The 14,915-nt window shown below is 37.5% G+C and overlaps 1 protein-coding gene across 4 annotated transcripts in view; it reads left to right on the forward strand.

Annotated features, from left to right (window-relative positions):
• FBXW7 (F-box and WD repeat domain containing 7) overlaps positions 1–14,915 on the forward strand; it is a 116,322-nt gene that overhangs the window by 51,451 nt on the left and 49,956 nt on the right. The window contains exon 1 of one of the 4 annotated variants that reach the window (XM_033160434.1): positions 3,188–3,410. The exons of the other annotated variants lie outside the window; for them this stretch is intronic. Coding sequence (XP_033016325.1) covers positions 3,264–3,410 — 147 coding nt within the window. The 5' untranslated portion in view covers positions 3,188–3,263. Of the gene's footprint in view, positions 1–3,187; positions 3,411–14,915 lie in introns of those variants that run through there. 4 annotated transcript variants of the gene reach the window in all.

Here is a 14,915-nt window from a genome sequence, read left to right on the forward strand (position 1 = left end):
ATATTTAATGGAGGAGGAAGACAAATGTTCTTGAAATGTTAATTTGAAAGCAGGTAGGGCAAGTGAAGCAGAAGTTAGGATTTAAAACAACAATACTTCCCTGTTCAAAATATGCTCAACAAATGTCTAGCTAATGCATTTTTAAAAAAAACATATACAGTGGAACCTCGGTTTTCAAACATAATCTGTTCTGGAAGACTGTTTGACTTCCGAAACGTTTGAGTACTGAGGTGCAAAGGGTGAACTGCCAGTTCAGTAAATTGTGAAAAACAACAGATACATGGCGGAAGCCATTCAACTTCCAAGGTGCATTCGGAAATGGAAGCATTTACTTCCATTTTTTGGCGTTCAAAAACTGAAACATCTGGCAACAGAGAGGTCTGAAAACTGAGGTACCACTGTACTCTGTTCTCTGCATATAGAAGTTGTGCCTTGTACAGTTAACAGAGTTGTGCATATTAGTGCTTAGATGATTTTGAAGCCTTTCCCTTTCCCTGTCATTCTTCGTTTCTGTGTCTTATGAAATATAGCAGTAGCACAACCCTTCCTGAGGCCATCCAGGGAAGCAGGTGAGTTATAATAAGCAGACCAATATCATGAAATCTCCAGTGAAAACTGGGACATACAGCTTTGTGATGTATTATTATTCTCATCCTGTGGAATACCTGTTTTACATCTACTCACTTATCTCCTACCAACAATTACTTCATGTGGGTTGTGTTACTGTTACACTTAATGTGACACAGAAATGAGAAGCACTTCTGCACTCTGAGCCAGTGTGGTGTAGTGGTTAAGAGCGGTAAATTCGTAATCTGGGGAACCAGGTTCGCGTCTCCGCTCCTCCACATGCAGCTGCTGGGTGACCTTGGGCTAGTCACACTTCTTTGAAGTCTCTCAGCCCCACTCACCTCACAGAGTGTTTGTTGTGGGGGAGGAAGAGAAAGGAGAATGTGAGCCACTTTGAGACTCCTTTGGGATATCAAATCCAAACTCTTCTTCTCTGGTCTCCACATAAATATGTGTAGTGTGGCCCTTAGGCCAGCATGTCTGTCAGGAACAGTAAAGCAGTCAGGTTCTGCAAAATTTGAAGTGTTTATTAATTAGGGAGTGCAGTGGGTTGCAAATCACATTTAAAAGAACCATTTGCCACCCTGATTTAAGTTAACATTTAATGGCAAACATTTTTTAAAAAATCTTACTTATGAACAACAACTAACTTCCAGATTGCTTTGTGTATCATAGTAAGTATATCATAAGAAGCAGTATAAATAATGCTAAATGTTGTAGTGATCACTCTTATCCATTTGAGGGCAGATGCTCACAAGATAAGAGTTCTGTTAAGTTTGGCTGTCTCCAGCTTGCAAGTGATACGTTCAGTAATACTGCTCTTCATTGTAAACAACTTTTTACTACATGGTCAGTGAAAATTCCATTTCTGTAATAATTGAATTATAATTTCAGTGACTACCAGCGAGTTAATTCCAATTTCAGTAATGGTCCAGCAATTTCAGTAACAGTTCTCAGTCCATCACTACTTCTTGTTTTTATACACTCTACATAAATTTTGAGTAATGTAATGTATGGGTAACGCATCATGACTGGGAATAGCTGTTGCTCTGTACCATCCCTCGAAACTCAATATCCTTTTGAAATATCTGAGTGAACGGTGATCCAAGCTTTATTAGTAAGCATAACTAAGAGTGCCCTCAGTGCCATCGGAAATTCGCACAAGGATGGTTATTGTTCCTAGGCTCTGATAATATTTCTTCTATGCTTCCTATAAGGAGAGCAGCATGATGCTGGCAGCCCAGCTCAGGCCTAAAATTTATAGGATACAGTACTGGAAAATGGACTATCAGCCTTCATTCCTCTGATACTTTCCCTTGCATTTATTCCTGCATCTCCCCAAACTTCATCCACGACTTCCTGTTTTCTTAGTTCCTGTGATTTGCAGTGTCCCTACTTGTTTATCCTTTCCCATCCCAAATGGCTGCAACATTTTTGTTTGTTTCTGTGATAGCAATCATGGCTATTAGCATCATAGCCTGAAAAGAAAATGCTGAGTATCTTGTGCTATAGCTTGTCCCCCTAATCTAGGCAAATACCATGAACAATTTATTTATTTATTTATTTATTTATTTATTTATTTATTTATTTATTTAATATACTGCTTCCTATTTCAAGAGAGATCTGTGCTTTACATATCCTAACAAAAAAGAATGAATATATGAAATACACATTCAAAACGTATTCCACGTTTTAAGCAGCATGATTAGGCAACAGTAAATAGCTCTAAACTACGTACATAGGTAAAACAACTGAGAACCGCAGAAGCACGGGAAAGCTACTCCTTTTTGCCTATGTCTCACCTGGAGAAATGCAGACACCTTCTCTCCTGAGGAGATAAAGCCCTCCCCTCCCATCAGCCTCTCTGTCTGTGGGGTGTCAGACATAGCCACCAGTTACACCTTACACTCATCAACTCATGGGGGGGGGCATCTCAGACAAAAATAAGAAAAACCAATATTCATCAAAGAACAATAATGAGAAAATTAGTAAAAAAGGAGTTGGCCCTCATAGTGACACTGGGGTTGGCAAATCCACTACAGGTATATCGATTCACATTGTGGCTGCTGTCACTGTTCTCTAAGCAAGATATTGGGTCAAAGTTGACATAGTCCTGACCATATGTTGGTCATTCTGAACAGAGGCAAGACACTTCATATTAATACGATACTGCATTGTTATTATATATAATCCCAAACATGAAGAGGTTTACTTTTTTCTTACATAATTAGAAAATTTTATGTTGTATTTTGTTTCAGGTTGTTTGATCTGAAGGTATTAGGGCTATGTCTCCCACTTAAAAGAAATTCAGTCGAAACCATAACTTAAACATTTGATTCTAGTTTGAAGCTTTGCTATTTTAGTTCTAAGCAATTGAATTTTTTTTAAATGTCACCTATTTTGACAGTGTATGTGTTAGTGATACTGCATGGGTGGGCCAATAGCTATTTGATTGGCAGGGACAGTCTGTCGGCATAGTCATTTATAATTCCGCTCTATACTAGGATAGCTTGCACTTCACTAAGCAGCAGACAGGTCAAGACACTTGGTAGGAGAGATTGAGAAGATTGAGACAAAGGAAAGCAGGCATTGGGAAGCAGAATCCTTTGCTCAATTACACCAGATACCAATTTTGTTGAGCTTCTTAGTAATGCCCTTTTGTTACAAACAATTCTGGACCATGTGAGAACTGTACAATGTCAAAACCAGGAAAATCACCCGTAAATCATGGCCTGGTTCCTGTTGATCTTCCAAGTACAAAAACGCCATTGCCCCACCAAACTGTGATGAAGATATTTAGCATCAGCATCATTGCGCAAGGCCTTCCTTTCTGTCGTAGACGGGTAAGTGCTATTATTTTTGTCCCCTTGTATGTGAAGGCCTGAAGTTGTATACTGTATCTTTAAGTACCATAGCCCTGGTGTGACAGTTTCGGTTCATGAAGGATCATGTTATTTCCCTTTGCAATTTTCTTGTGGAACCTACATAATTTTAAATAAGAAAAATCATGTATATGTGCATGCTATAACAGTATATTTGGCCCATGTAATTTTCAAAGATTGTTCTCCAGTTCTGTTGAAGAATAAATTTAAACATCAGATTGTAAAAATTAATTATGGTGTCTTTGCAGGATAAGTTATTCAGTGCTGCTGTGTGAATATTTTCTTTGTAACTCCTTACATGAAATGTTTCATAGATAATACAAACTTTAAACTTTTGTATTAAATAATGCTGTTGGGAAAATTAAGTGTACTTTGATAATTTGTGTATTACAGGACAACATTGGTCGCTCAGCAAATGGAACTCCTGCAATGGAGCCAATAGCTTTTCATTTAAATTTAATTGTGATTTTAAACACTTCATTACAAATAAAATTCAAAAGTGGTCAGCTTAATTATATATATTCCCATTATGTCTATCTTGAGTGGCATATCTTGTTCAGCATCATAATAGGGGTCAGAATGAGATATCTACTTCCACTTTAGGTTGGAGTGGCTAGTGGTTTGAGCTGCTTGCCCATGTGTGTGCTACAGTTTACTTTAAAATAACATTTGGTAATGCCCAGCAAGCTTTCTGAAAATTTCAGATTTGTTTTCTATAGCAAAACCTAAATTTCTCTTCAGTAAAAACCAGCTGGTAAAGAACATGGAATCAAATTTAAGTTCTAGAAATGAATGACACTTTGAATTTCTCCTAATTACTTAAACCTTCAATTGATTGATGCCAGCTTTCTCCTTGTTTGAACTCAATTATTAGGTAGCAGTCAAATGTTTACAGTAATCCTTGCTAGTAAAAATACTTTTGTTATGAGATCTGACAGTTCATGTCTTATGCATCTCTAGCACTAGTTATATTCAGCGTGTGTTGAGCACATTACTATAAATGGTCACAGAACACAACAGTTAGCCATCTGATTATTCTATTACTTTATGAAGATGCAAAGTAGGGCTCAGTGCTAGTTACTGGTTTCTTTGTATGAAAAATGCTAGATCTTCTTACAAAAATAATATTGTGAAGAATTAATAGTGTATCAACTTAAAAATGTATCTCTTAAAATTAAAGCATCCACAGATGTGCTGTTTTATATTCACAATTAAATGAAATAAAAGTTTCAGGCTATAAAACATTTATAAAGAAACCCATGCAATTATACATATATGACACTGGTAAATAAGAATGGTATTAATCTCATTAAATGTTGATGACTAATGTGCATATAAACTGTAAATTACACAGTGCATACTATAAAAAGATTTTATTTCTACCTTAAAGTTTCCAGTAACATATGCATTATTATTTGATAATCATTATTTGGCATGGTTTTTTCTTCTTCTTGGGCATGGCATGGGCATCAGTTTAGGTGTGCTCATTTCACCCATTCTGTTCGGTTCATGCTACCTTTTGAGCTTCTACAATGACATACCTGACTAGTTTATGGTCTCTCCATCAAAGTGTGCAATCTTATGAACATGGTTTAGTGGAAGTTGAAAGCTGTGACCACCTCTGATGGTTGGCAACTTCAGTTAACTTCATTTTTATTTGTCTAAACTGATGCCCTTCATTTTAAGCACATAATGAAGGTTATATGTGCTTATTCAGTATTTATTTGGAAATCTGCAGCTAGTATTTGTTTCAATGGGTTATAATCCATTTCAGCAGTAGAGATAATTTCTCACATCACTGCTCTACCTTAAGTAATATACCACACAAAACACCACATAACTTTTCTCAGCTCTCTGCACTACTAGATCTTAAACATGACTGGAATATTCCCCAAAATGAAAACTGCATTTCCTGGTTCACTTCTGTGAAACCATACTAAAATGTTTATAAAAATAAAAATAGAATTTAAATTGTAGGCAGTTTAAATCTTAGAGATTTTTTCATTGCTATATATATATATATTAAAAACTTTCGAGTCCCTTGTCAAGAAAATAGTGAGACTAGAGTGAATGGCATGAAAAAGTATATTGTGATACAGAAATGCCCCATTAATGCTATATTGCAGGTAAATCTCAGAAGTGTTGTGCTAGACTTTGATCACTGACATGCAGTTCAAATATTTTGAGCACTGCACTGAAATTCTCCTTTAGTTTTGTTTTTAAAATTCTATCATTTTAGCCTTGAGCAACTCAACTATCTGATCTGCACCATCTGGGTGTCTTTTGTGCAAATATGTTAATATTTACCTATCTAGAATTTAAGAAAGGTGTTTGGATACATTTCCATTTTATTTGTACCATGATCCCAGGAGCACATTTAAACAAATACAAGGGTTTGCAACCTGTTAAATAAAGTCCACCCTGCCCCCCCCCATTTGAACAACAGCAGTTTCTTTCTTTACTTCATTGCTCTACAGTTTGGGGAAACTTTGAGCTCTAAAAGTTACTTTAATTTTGACTTTTTTTTTGAAGCCCAGCTAAATGCATGGAGTTAGTTCTCTGATTATGTCCATTGATGGACACTTTTCAAGGTGTTGGATAGTCTCTAATATAAGAAACACACAATGTGGAATGGTGCTTTTTTGTAGTGTGTGTGTGTGTTGTTTTGTCTGGCATACATAGGTATTAATAGGAACCACATTTTGTTATTATAGATGCCCATGTAGCCGAAATAGTATTATTTATGCACTTAGAGGACAAGTATCATTGGACTTCAAGGAGTCCTAAGGTTTCGAGAAGTACATTTTATTTGGAAGGGGAGAAACCTAAACGGAGAAACTCATAAAAACAACTAGTGAAGACTGATCATGATTGGGGTGCATGGAATGTTTCTTGACCTTTGGAAGAACAGAAAACCGAGGTGAGGGAAAACAATGGGAGTAAAGGGCTTACTGGCTGGAACCATGAGCAGGGGGAAACTCTTTGTTGGAAGGCCCCTCTTGTCTTCGTTATAATACCAACTTTTATTTATCAGATTTCTTACCTACCCTTCACAATAAGGGTCTCAGGGCAGGTTACAACAATATATTATACAATTATAAAAAGAAATACATTCTTCCGTTCAGAACAGTATAATTTCAGCATAAATACCTAAGCTAGGGTTGCAGCTAAGTAGGGATGGACAAATATGTTCATGCTGTATTTTTCTCATTTTAAAGCTTATTCCATTTGCCTGTCCATTTGCAATTTCAAAAAACTGTACCAAAAGTCACATGCATAATTCCATGCATATTTCTCATAATATTTGTGTTGTATACAGTGATGCCTACTATAAACATACTATATGCAAACATTTTCCCTTACTACATTTTGTTCATATTTCCCCAGAGAGATGCTTTTTGTGTGTGCGCTTTGATTAGAGAACTGCATCGCAAAATTTGAAGCAGTGCAAATTTTGAAGGATAAGCTGTATTCCAGTTTGTGTATTTGTTTATGAAGTGCAAATTAAGTGGGGTCACATGAAAATGCAAACTGAACCAATTTATCCCTCATCCCTACCCCAGATATGTACAACCTATGTCTCTCCTGAGACAAATAGTTCAGCACTTGTTTCCTCTAAATGTCTTCAAGACATACTTATCCCAGCAGTTCAGTTTGTGGAGGACCTTTAAGGCAGTGAGAAAGCTTACATGGTACAGAGGAAAAAGTAGTCATGCCTTATTTAACAAGGCTGTTTGTCTGTCTGAGAAATATTTAATTGCAAATCACTGCAAGTGAGGCAACTACCGGTACTAGTTTTGAATATGAACCAGGTTTCTTTTCTGTTTCATGACGAATCATAGAAGTGACATGATAATATTTATGAATGCCCTCAAATATAACCATTCTATTAAATGTTGGTTCTGACCTACATTGTTAATGTTTCATCACTGATAAAATGAAATTGTACTTCTAATTGTTCTGAGACTACAAATGCTGGACATTCCCCAAAGGCAACTTTCTATTAATAGCACCACCGTATGTTTTCTTCTCATGATAACACCAACAGCTGACAAGAATGCAGGCAGTCTTGACTATTTGCTTTAGTACAGCTGCATTCCATTCACATTTTTCTCATAGCTCATTTTCTTCAGTAGCACACTTAGAGAGGCTCCGCCAGTCCCAAGATACTGCTCCCAGGAGTGGAGTGGTCTTCCCGCTAGTCTTATCACTATAAACAGTATCCTTCTAGCAATTTATTTCATTTCAGATATTGATCCTTTGCTGGCCCAATTTAATCTATGTATGTCTTCTGCAAACATTCTGCCTCCTTACTGAGCTGCGCGTTTGGAATGTTTGTTGTGTATACACTTCGAAGTTTCAGAATGGCACCCCGGCATCTAACATTCAGTTTTATGAAGTATACTAAACAAGGGAGGAATCTTGAGATGATGGCAACTAGTGGATTCAAATTACAAGAAAGAAGATTCTGACTAAATATTAGGAAGAGGTTTCTGAAAGTCAGAGCTGTTTGACAGTGGGGTGGACTTCCCTCGGAAGGTGGTGGACTCTCCTTCATTAGAGGTTTTTAAACCGAGGTTGGATGGCTATCAGGGATTCTTTAGTTGTGTTTCTTGCACTGCAGACAGTTGGACTTGATGACCCTTGGTGGTTGCTTCCAACTCCTCAATTCTATGAGTCTGTGATTAATAGCCAGCTTCTGGGATGGTAATTGAGCCAGGCTTTCAGCTTCTTCTTGCAAACAGCAGTGTGCAACACTGTTCCTTCTAATAGTGAAGGAAAAGGGGGAAAGCAAAATGAGTTTGTTTGCACCTGCAAAGAGCTTGGTTTTCATTCATTTTGCAATAGGAAGCCAGGAAGTGGAGTGCAAAAATGGCCATTTATAGGGTGCAGTGAAAACTTGAGTTCATTTCTTTTATGATTGTTGGGCACAGATAACATGTGATACCGCTAGTGCAGACAGCTGTTTCTCCTAAGCCCTCTAGCATGCAATATAACAGTAACAGATGTAGTCTAGGATACCTTATGTCCATTTTTAAAATTGTATCAATCCACTGCTTTTCCCCCCTTGTCTGCAAACCTTAAATCTGCCATGCTACATTGTTGACACATTTTCACAAACAGGATAAATAATTTTCTTTGCAGGAACATTTACATTGGAAATTTGAGAGTATTTTTGGAATCCTTTGATTCTCTACCAGCATAATTAAATCATTCCTAAAGAAAAGAAAATTCTCACCCAACCTAAATTTACTTGTTTAGTGGAGAAATTTAGCTCTGGCGCCAGTACAACAGTTTTACTAGATCTTGTCTGCTGTTAAATTCAATTTGTATTTGTCAGATTGTACTTCAGACAGTTATTAGTTGCTTATTATGTTTAAGTTGGTGCAAAGCTTTTATCATTGCTGTGATTTCTCTTCATCTATATTTAAACTGGTACCAATTACTGTCAAGTTACATTTTCATGGAAGCAGGGGATTTATTCCAAATTGTGATAATCTTACTGGTTTTATTTACTTAGACCTGTAAATTTGCTGTTAACACATTGCAACTCTATCTTTCCCTATACCAGAAATTAAATGAGACCACGAAATACATGATTTGCACAAGACAAAAAAGTACTGAATAAAGATGATAAAAGGCAAAATAAAATTTATAGATATTGGCATTAAAAGCACATAAATTTGTGAAATCCTTACATTTGAAGATTAGTTGCCACAGAAAATGTTGTTGCATTGACTACTTCCTGCTTTATTGTCTGTAGGTGAAATTAAAATAATGTGATGGAGTTAAATATCACTTTCCTGTCTTTATTATGTATAATGCAAGCAATATAGATATTGTTAATAGTTATTTTTTGTAAAGTGCTGTGAAGCCAATATAGTCTGCTTATTTTTCTTTATAATGATACCAGAAAATCCATGTTGTGAGAAATCTCTGACATTGACTGACTGACCAAGCTGGTGTGGTGGCATATGATTTCCAGTTTCTCATGGAATTTACAGTTTGGTTTCTATGAAAGACAGGAAAGTTGTTATTTTGTTGACTTTACAAATTGTACAGAATCCTACTGAGCAGTGGGAAAAGATATCAGGATCCTGCATCCACAAATTTGTTCTGTACAGTTGCCATAGTGAATTGCCTTCTCTTCTCTGGCAAGCACAGAGCTGAGCCTATACCACCTCCCAGAGCTGGAGTTCCTGAGCTTTAGAAGGTAGAATATCTTCTCCACATGAAGTTGCGCTATGCTTCTGGGTTGCCAATCATATCTCAAATGCCCACATGATGACAGAGACAAGACCTTACCTCTTTGGTAAGATTGATGGCCAGCATCAATTTTGTCTGGATACCAAGGCTAGTCAAAATCTGAGGACCCTTGCCCTTGATACAGGGAAGCTCTCTGGCAAGGAGGCAAAGGAACCTAAAGGAATGGTCAATACAGATTTATTCTTGAGAAAATGGTCAAAGAAGCTAGGAAACGGAGGGAAGAATGTGCTTAACATCCAGAGAGGCTCTGCAATTTGAGAAGATTCAGTCCAGTTCAAGTTAGTGCTGCTTTGAATGTAACCCACTAACCTCACTCCATACACCGGTATATAACCATCTCTTATTTGACACACCATTTCAAGTACCCAGTGCACAAATGTTAGTTGGGTCCTCTAATAAGGATTCAAATCTGCTCGTTAGCAATCCAGTGAAACAGCGTAAAACAGAACCCGTAATTAAAAAGCAGAGATTCAAGATTGTAACTAAAATGAATCATTTGATTTATTGACGTGTAATTCTTCATTTAAGGTGGGAGTGGGAAACCTCAGGTTTGGGGGACAGACATGATTTTTCAGGCATCTCTTTTGAGCCTGTGACTCTCCCTGGGCCCCACGCCTCAATGCCCTTGCTCCACACCCTCCTGAAGTGCTTTTGCTTGACAGGAAGTGTCCTTGAAATGCGGTAATGCCTCTGATTTTATGTGTGTAGGAAACCACTGACTGACTGAAATGTAGCCTGTAAAAAAAGGTAAGAGATGCTTCTGTTGCTCCACTTACTTTTTTCTCTGGCCATGCTCACTACTGACATGTCACCCCCAGAAGTTTGTTTATAAGGCAATACAGCCCTTACATAATACCTGCACTGATAAAGCACCCAACTAATTTTCTATGCCAACTGAAGATTTGCCCTCTGTTTAACTTCCTGCAGCTCATCTACTTCTGAAATAGCATTTCTAAGCTCCATCTCATATTAACACATGGGAATAAACCTATAGTTACCAAGCAGGGGCATAGAACCTTCAGCTGAGGGAGAACATCTGAAGAAGTGTTGGTAGACAGCAAGCAGAGAGAGAGAGAGAGAGAGAGATTTTTTAAAAAATTAAAAAAATACATTTTATATAGAAGGGAACTGGATCAAGGGATTGAATTGCAAATCTTACATCAATTTTATTGCTTAAATAGACAAACAACTATCAGAGGTGTACCTTGGGGTTGGCCGCATTGGCCCTTGCCAACAGCGTAGGCCAGGGGGTGCAAAATCACTTCCCTCTAGGTACTTCAGCAGAGGAATTTGTGTAGAGCTCCCTCTCCAGTCAGTCTGAAGTGGGGCTCCCCGTGAGGACACACCTGCTTGACACTCTGTCCAGGGCTGATGTGGTGATGGAGAAACATCAGGTGAGATGCTTAATTTACAGCCAAGTTGCTTTCCCCTGGTTTCTTTCCCACATTGACCAATTTCCAGGATGTGCATGTTTACCCCAGAGAGCAAGGGCCATTGACTTGAGCAGGACTTACTTCTGAGTGTGCAATTGGTTACAACCTCCAAATTAGTGCCTTTCTGCTGGGGCCTTGTCAGAAGTAACGAAAAGGCAAGCGAGGTATTGTCAGAAGTTCCTGCCTCCGGCCTGCCAGATTTAGGCTGCAGTCCTGTGCACCCACTTTCCTGGGAGTAAGCCCCATTGAACTCAGTGGGGTTTACTTTTGAGTAGACATTTATAGGATTGTGCTGTTAAATGCTCAGTTTGTCATTATTGAATCCTGTCGTGAGTTTTTTCTGGGGTTTTTTTTATTTTGGAGGGGGGACTCCTACATACCCTTGCCAAGGGTGCAATGGAGCCTAGGTATGTCTCTGACAACAATGCTTACAACTCTGAATCCACCATGACACTATTTTCACCTTTTCATGTTCTTTAGTATCTTTTCAAAAGGAACACATAGTTTGATTTATGCTGTTGATCTCAATTTATCATCAAAACTGCTATGGTCTCATGTGACTGTTACCAAGTAGGAGTTTGCACAAAAGTGGCACAGAGTTAAACTTGCCCCATATAAATTAAAGTGTTTATAAACATTCAGTGAAATTGAAGTACTGCTACACTTAACAGTCAAGTGTGAGAGTCAGTTTATATCCTATAACCTGTGTGTGCCCAAGTTACATGTTATATTTGTGTACTCTTTACTGCAAGGAGTTTAGGGTAAATGGAGTGTTCACATGGGGAGGGGGTATCTTTCAGGACTGCCAAGCCCTTCAGCCATTCGCTGGAAATCTGTCTAAAGGAGACTGCCACCCAGAACATACTTCCAAATGTGAATATTTCTAATTTTCTGTTTACATGAACACATTATAATAGTGTATGCTAATGTTTTAGCTGATTAGGTGCTTTTCACTTGACTGTGGCAAGTTATATGTTGAGCTGCTCTTCTATCAGTGAACATGTAGGGGCACTGTAGTACTATTTTTAAAGTTCCCTAATCTGCAGATATTGCCAGAATTGTGGCTGTTCTAATGATTGAAGTAAATTTAGTACTGCAAAACCATATGTATGCTGTTGTCAATATTAGATTTTCTTGGATTGTGTTAGAGCAATTTTCTGTTGGTGCGACATAAGTATATATCTCTATAATATTTATATGTTGACTGCCCAACAACAGTCTCTATATGTGACATAAAATTGAATTATTACTTTCAACCTCTGTATTCTACTTGACGTAACTTGGTTTGGTGATGGAGGGGAAATATGCCAATACAACAGAGGCTAATATGCTGTACAATTCAAAGATTTTCAAAATTAAGAGTGGCAATAAGCACTACTCATGTAATTAACATTCAGCATAAAACTCCAGCTAAATCTTACACAACTCTAATATGTTTAACACCTCATTTCCAAGTATCATTGTGAATAGGAGGTACAAGATTAGGTCTTCATTATGCTTTGCGAAAGTGATAGTATAGAGATGTCTATGATGTGTTGATCACACCCAAATACATTTCTAAAGCACTGTAAAAATTTAATTGTCAAAAATGACATGGCATAAATTAATATGACTCATATTTGTTTCACAATTTTCTCCACTTCTTTTTAATATTTCCTCCATGGAAAAATATTATATCTAGTTTTGTTTCTCTTTGGCAGTGAATCGTTAAAATTTATTTTTGTTTTATAAAGTACTAAGCAGATGCTAAGCAGCCTTTGAGAATGTGAGATTGTAGTTTGTTAGAGTTACCATGATGAATTGGGTTGCATATTTATATATGCTACACTACTATATTTAGAGTGTAATGGAAAATAATAAGTAAAGAAGTACAGACGATGGAATACAGTGCTATATGCCTTGGAAATGATCCCTAGAATGAAATGTCTGACAGAATCCATTAAAGAAACTACACTTTAAGAAGAAATTGTGTGGATTATAACCAACATGACTCATGGAGGAAACCCATTGAAATCAATGGATTTAAGCACACTGCTTTCACTGCAAGGATAGGGAACTTGTTTCAGTCCAAAGATTTGATTGGAATGTGGCCAACTTTCTGTGGGCCAAAGGCAGAAGTGGGTGTTCCCAATTGTTCCTTTGCAGTGTGGTTTGAATTTGGCAGGGATCAGATGAACTCAGGAGCACTAGAGACACTATTTGGAGTATAATTTAGTTGGACATCTTTGAGATGGGAAAATAGCTCCGGTTTTCTAATACAGATGATTTTATCATTGTAATTTGGAGTTTCGTAACCTGCCAAAAAAGCAGTATAGAAATAGATTAAAATAGATAACATTTTGAAATTTTACTAATTTTGAAATTGTACTAATACCTAGTCTGATGTATGCTTCACTAGCAAATGCATAGCTAAATGATGTAATAAGAGGAATATATATATTTTTTATAAACCGTATGCCCTTCGGAAACTATTTAGTCCATTCTCAGATTTCTGTGATTCCAGCATGCAAACACAGAAACTAATTGTCTTGTTGGATCAGTCCAATTTGCATCTAATCCAGTATTCTGTTTCTAACACTGACCAGCTAGATGCCTCTCAAAAAATTCACAAGTAGAGCATGACGGTTATGGCTACCCTGTGGATGGGGGTGGGGTGGGGTGGGGAGAGAAGAAAAAGGATTCAGTGACTTACATAGTTTGCCACCCCATGACTAAGAGAAAAATGGTATAAATATGCAACTTAAGCTAGTATTGCATATAACTTACACACAATGTAGGATTTGGTTTACTTGGCACTAAATTGAAGCTACGGTGCAACAAACCTTTTGGATTTCTAGCTGACCAACCAAGTTACTTGCAATCATGCATGGTTTTGAAAAGCCATTACAGTGGGACCACAGTTTGGAGGGATACAGCTGTTTTAGCAAACCTACGAAGGGCTCTTTAAACTATTTAAAAAAGTTAACATAGAATATTGTGATTGCTGTTCAGCCCTCAATGAAGTGGCAAACTTTTAAATAAGAGAAATAATGTATGCTAATTCATATGTATTTCCTTTCTCAAAGCCCCCTGTAGCTGATGGAGTGGTTTGTTAATGAATAGCAAACTTTCATTAACAAGTTGGTGTCTTTTTGGAAACACACTGAACTTGCAAATGATCAGAATGGCACTTGGCATATCATTAGTGCATCAGGAATAAGCTGTAGAAAATGTGAAGAATTGGTTCATGCAGTTTAACAAAAGTACTTTAGAATTTAGGCTTTTCATTAGATGCTTGTGCCCCTTCTTGAGCCCCCCCTTTTCCTTTCTCTCCATTCTCTCACTATCTGTACAGGCCCTTCTTTTCTTTTTTCCAAACCTCCCCCACCTCTGTTCAATGGCTAATCTGCAAAGTTCATGCTGCAACTGCTTCTTTGAGTGGGAGCGTTGTTCTGCCCATTTCGTACCAGCTTTGTTACTGTGCAGTATTTTTCAGCTGTTTGCGCTCATTATCATACAGCTGGTATTTAGAGGAGAGAGGGAAGCCGGCAGAAGCTGCACTGTCTGCAAGTATAAGAAGTTCTTTTGCAAGTGGGGCACTGGCAGATGGGGCATGTGTTTTCAACGGGTTTTGCTGATAACAGACTGCATTAAAAATCATTCTGAGAAAGTCTTAAGGTCAGCCCTATGAATTCAGAGCTTGAGAGGTATTCAGCTTTTGGAAGCCCTTTTTAGAATATTAATTAACCCAGCACATGAAAGTGACAAATGGCCTGTTTACATAACT

Source organism: Lacerta agilis, chromosome 9, assembly GCF_009819535.1.
Source record: "Lacerta agilis isolate rLacAgi1 chromosome 9, rLacAgi1.pri, whole genome shotgun sequence".
NCBI lineage: Eukaryota > Metazoa > Chordata > Lepidosauria > Squamata > Lacertidae > Lacerta > Lacerta agilis.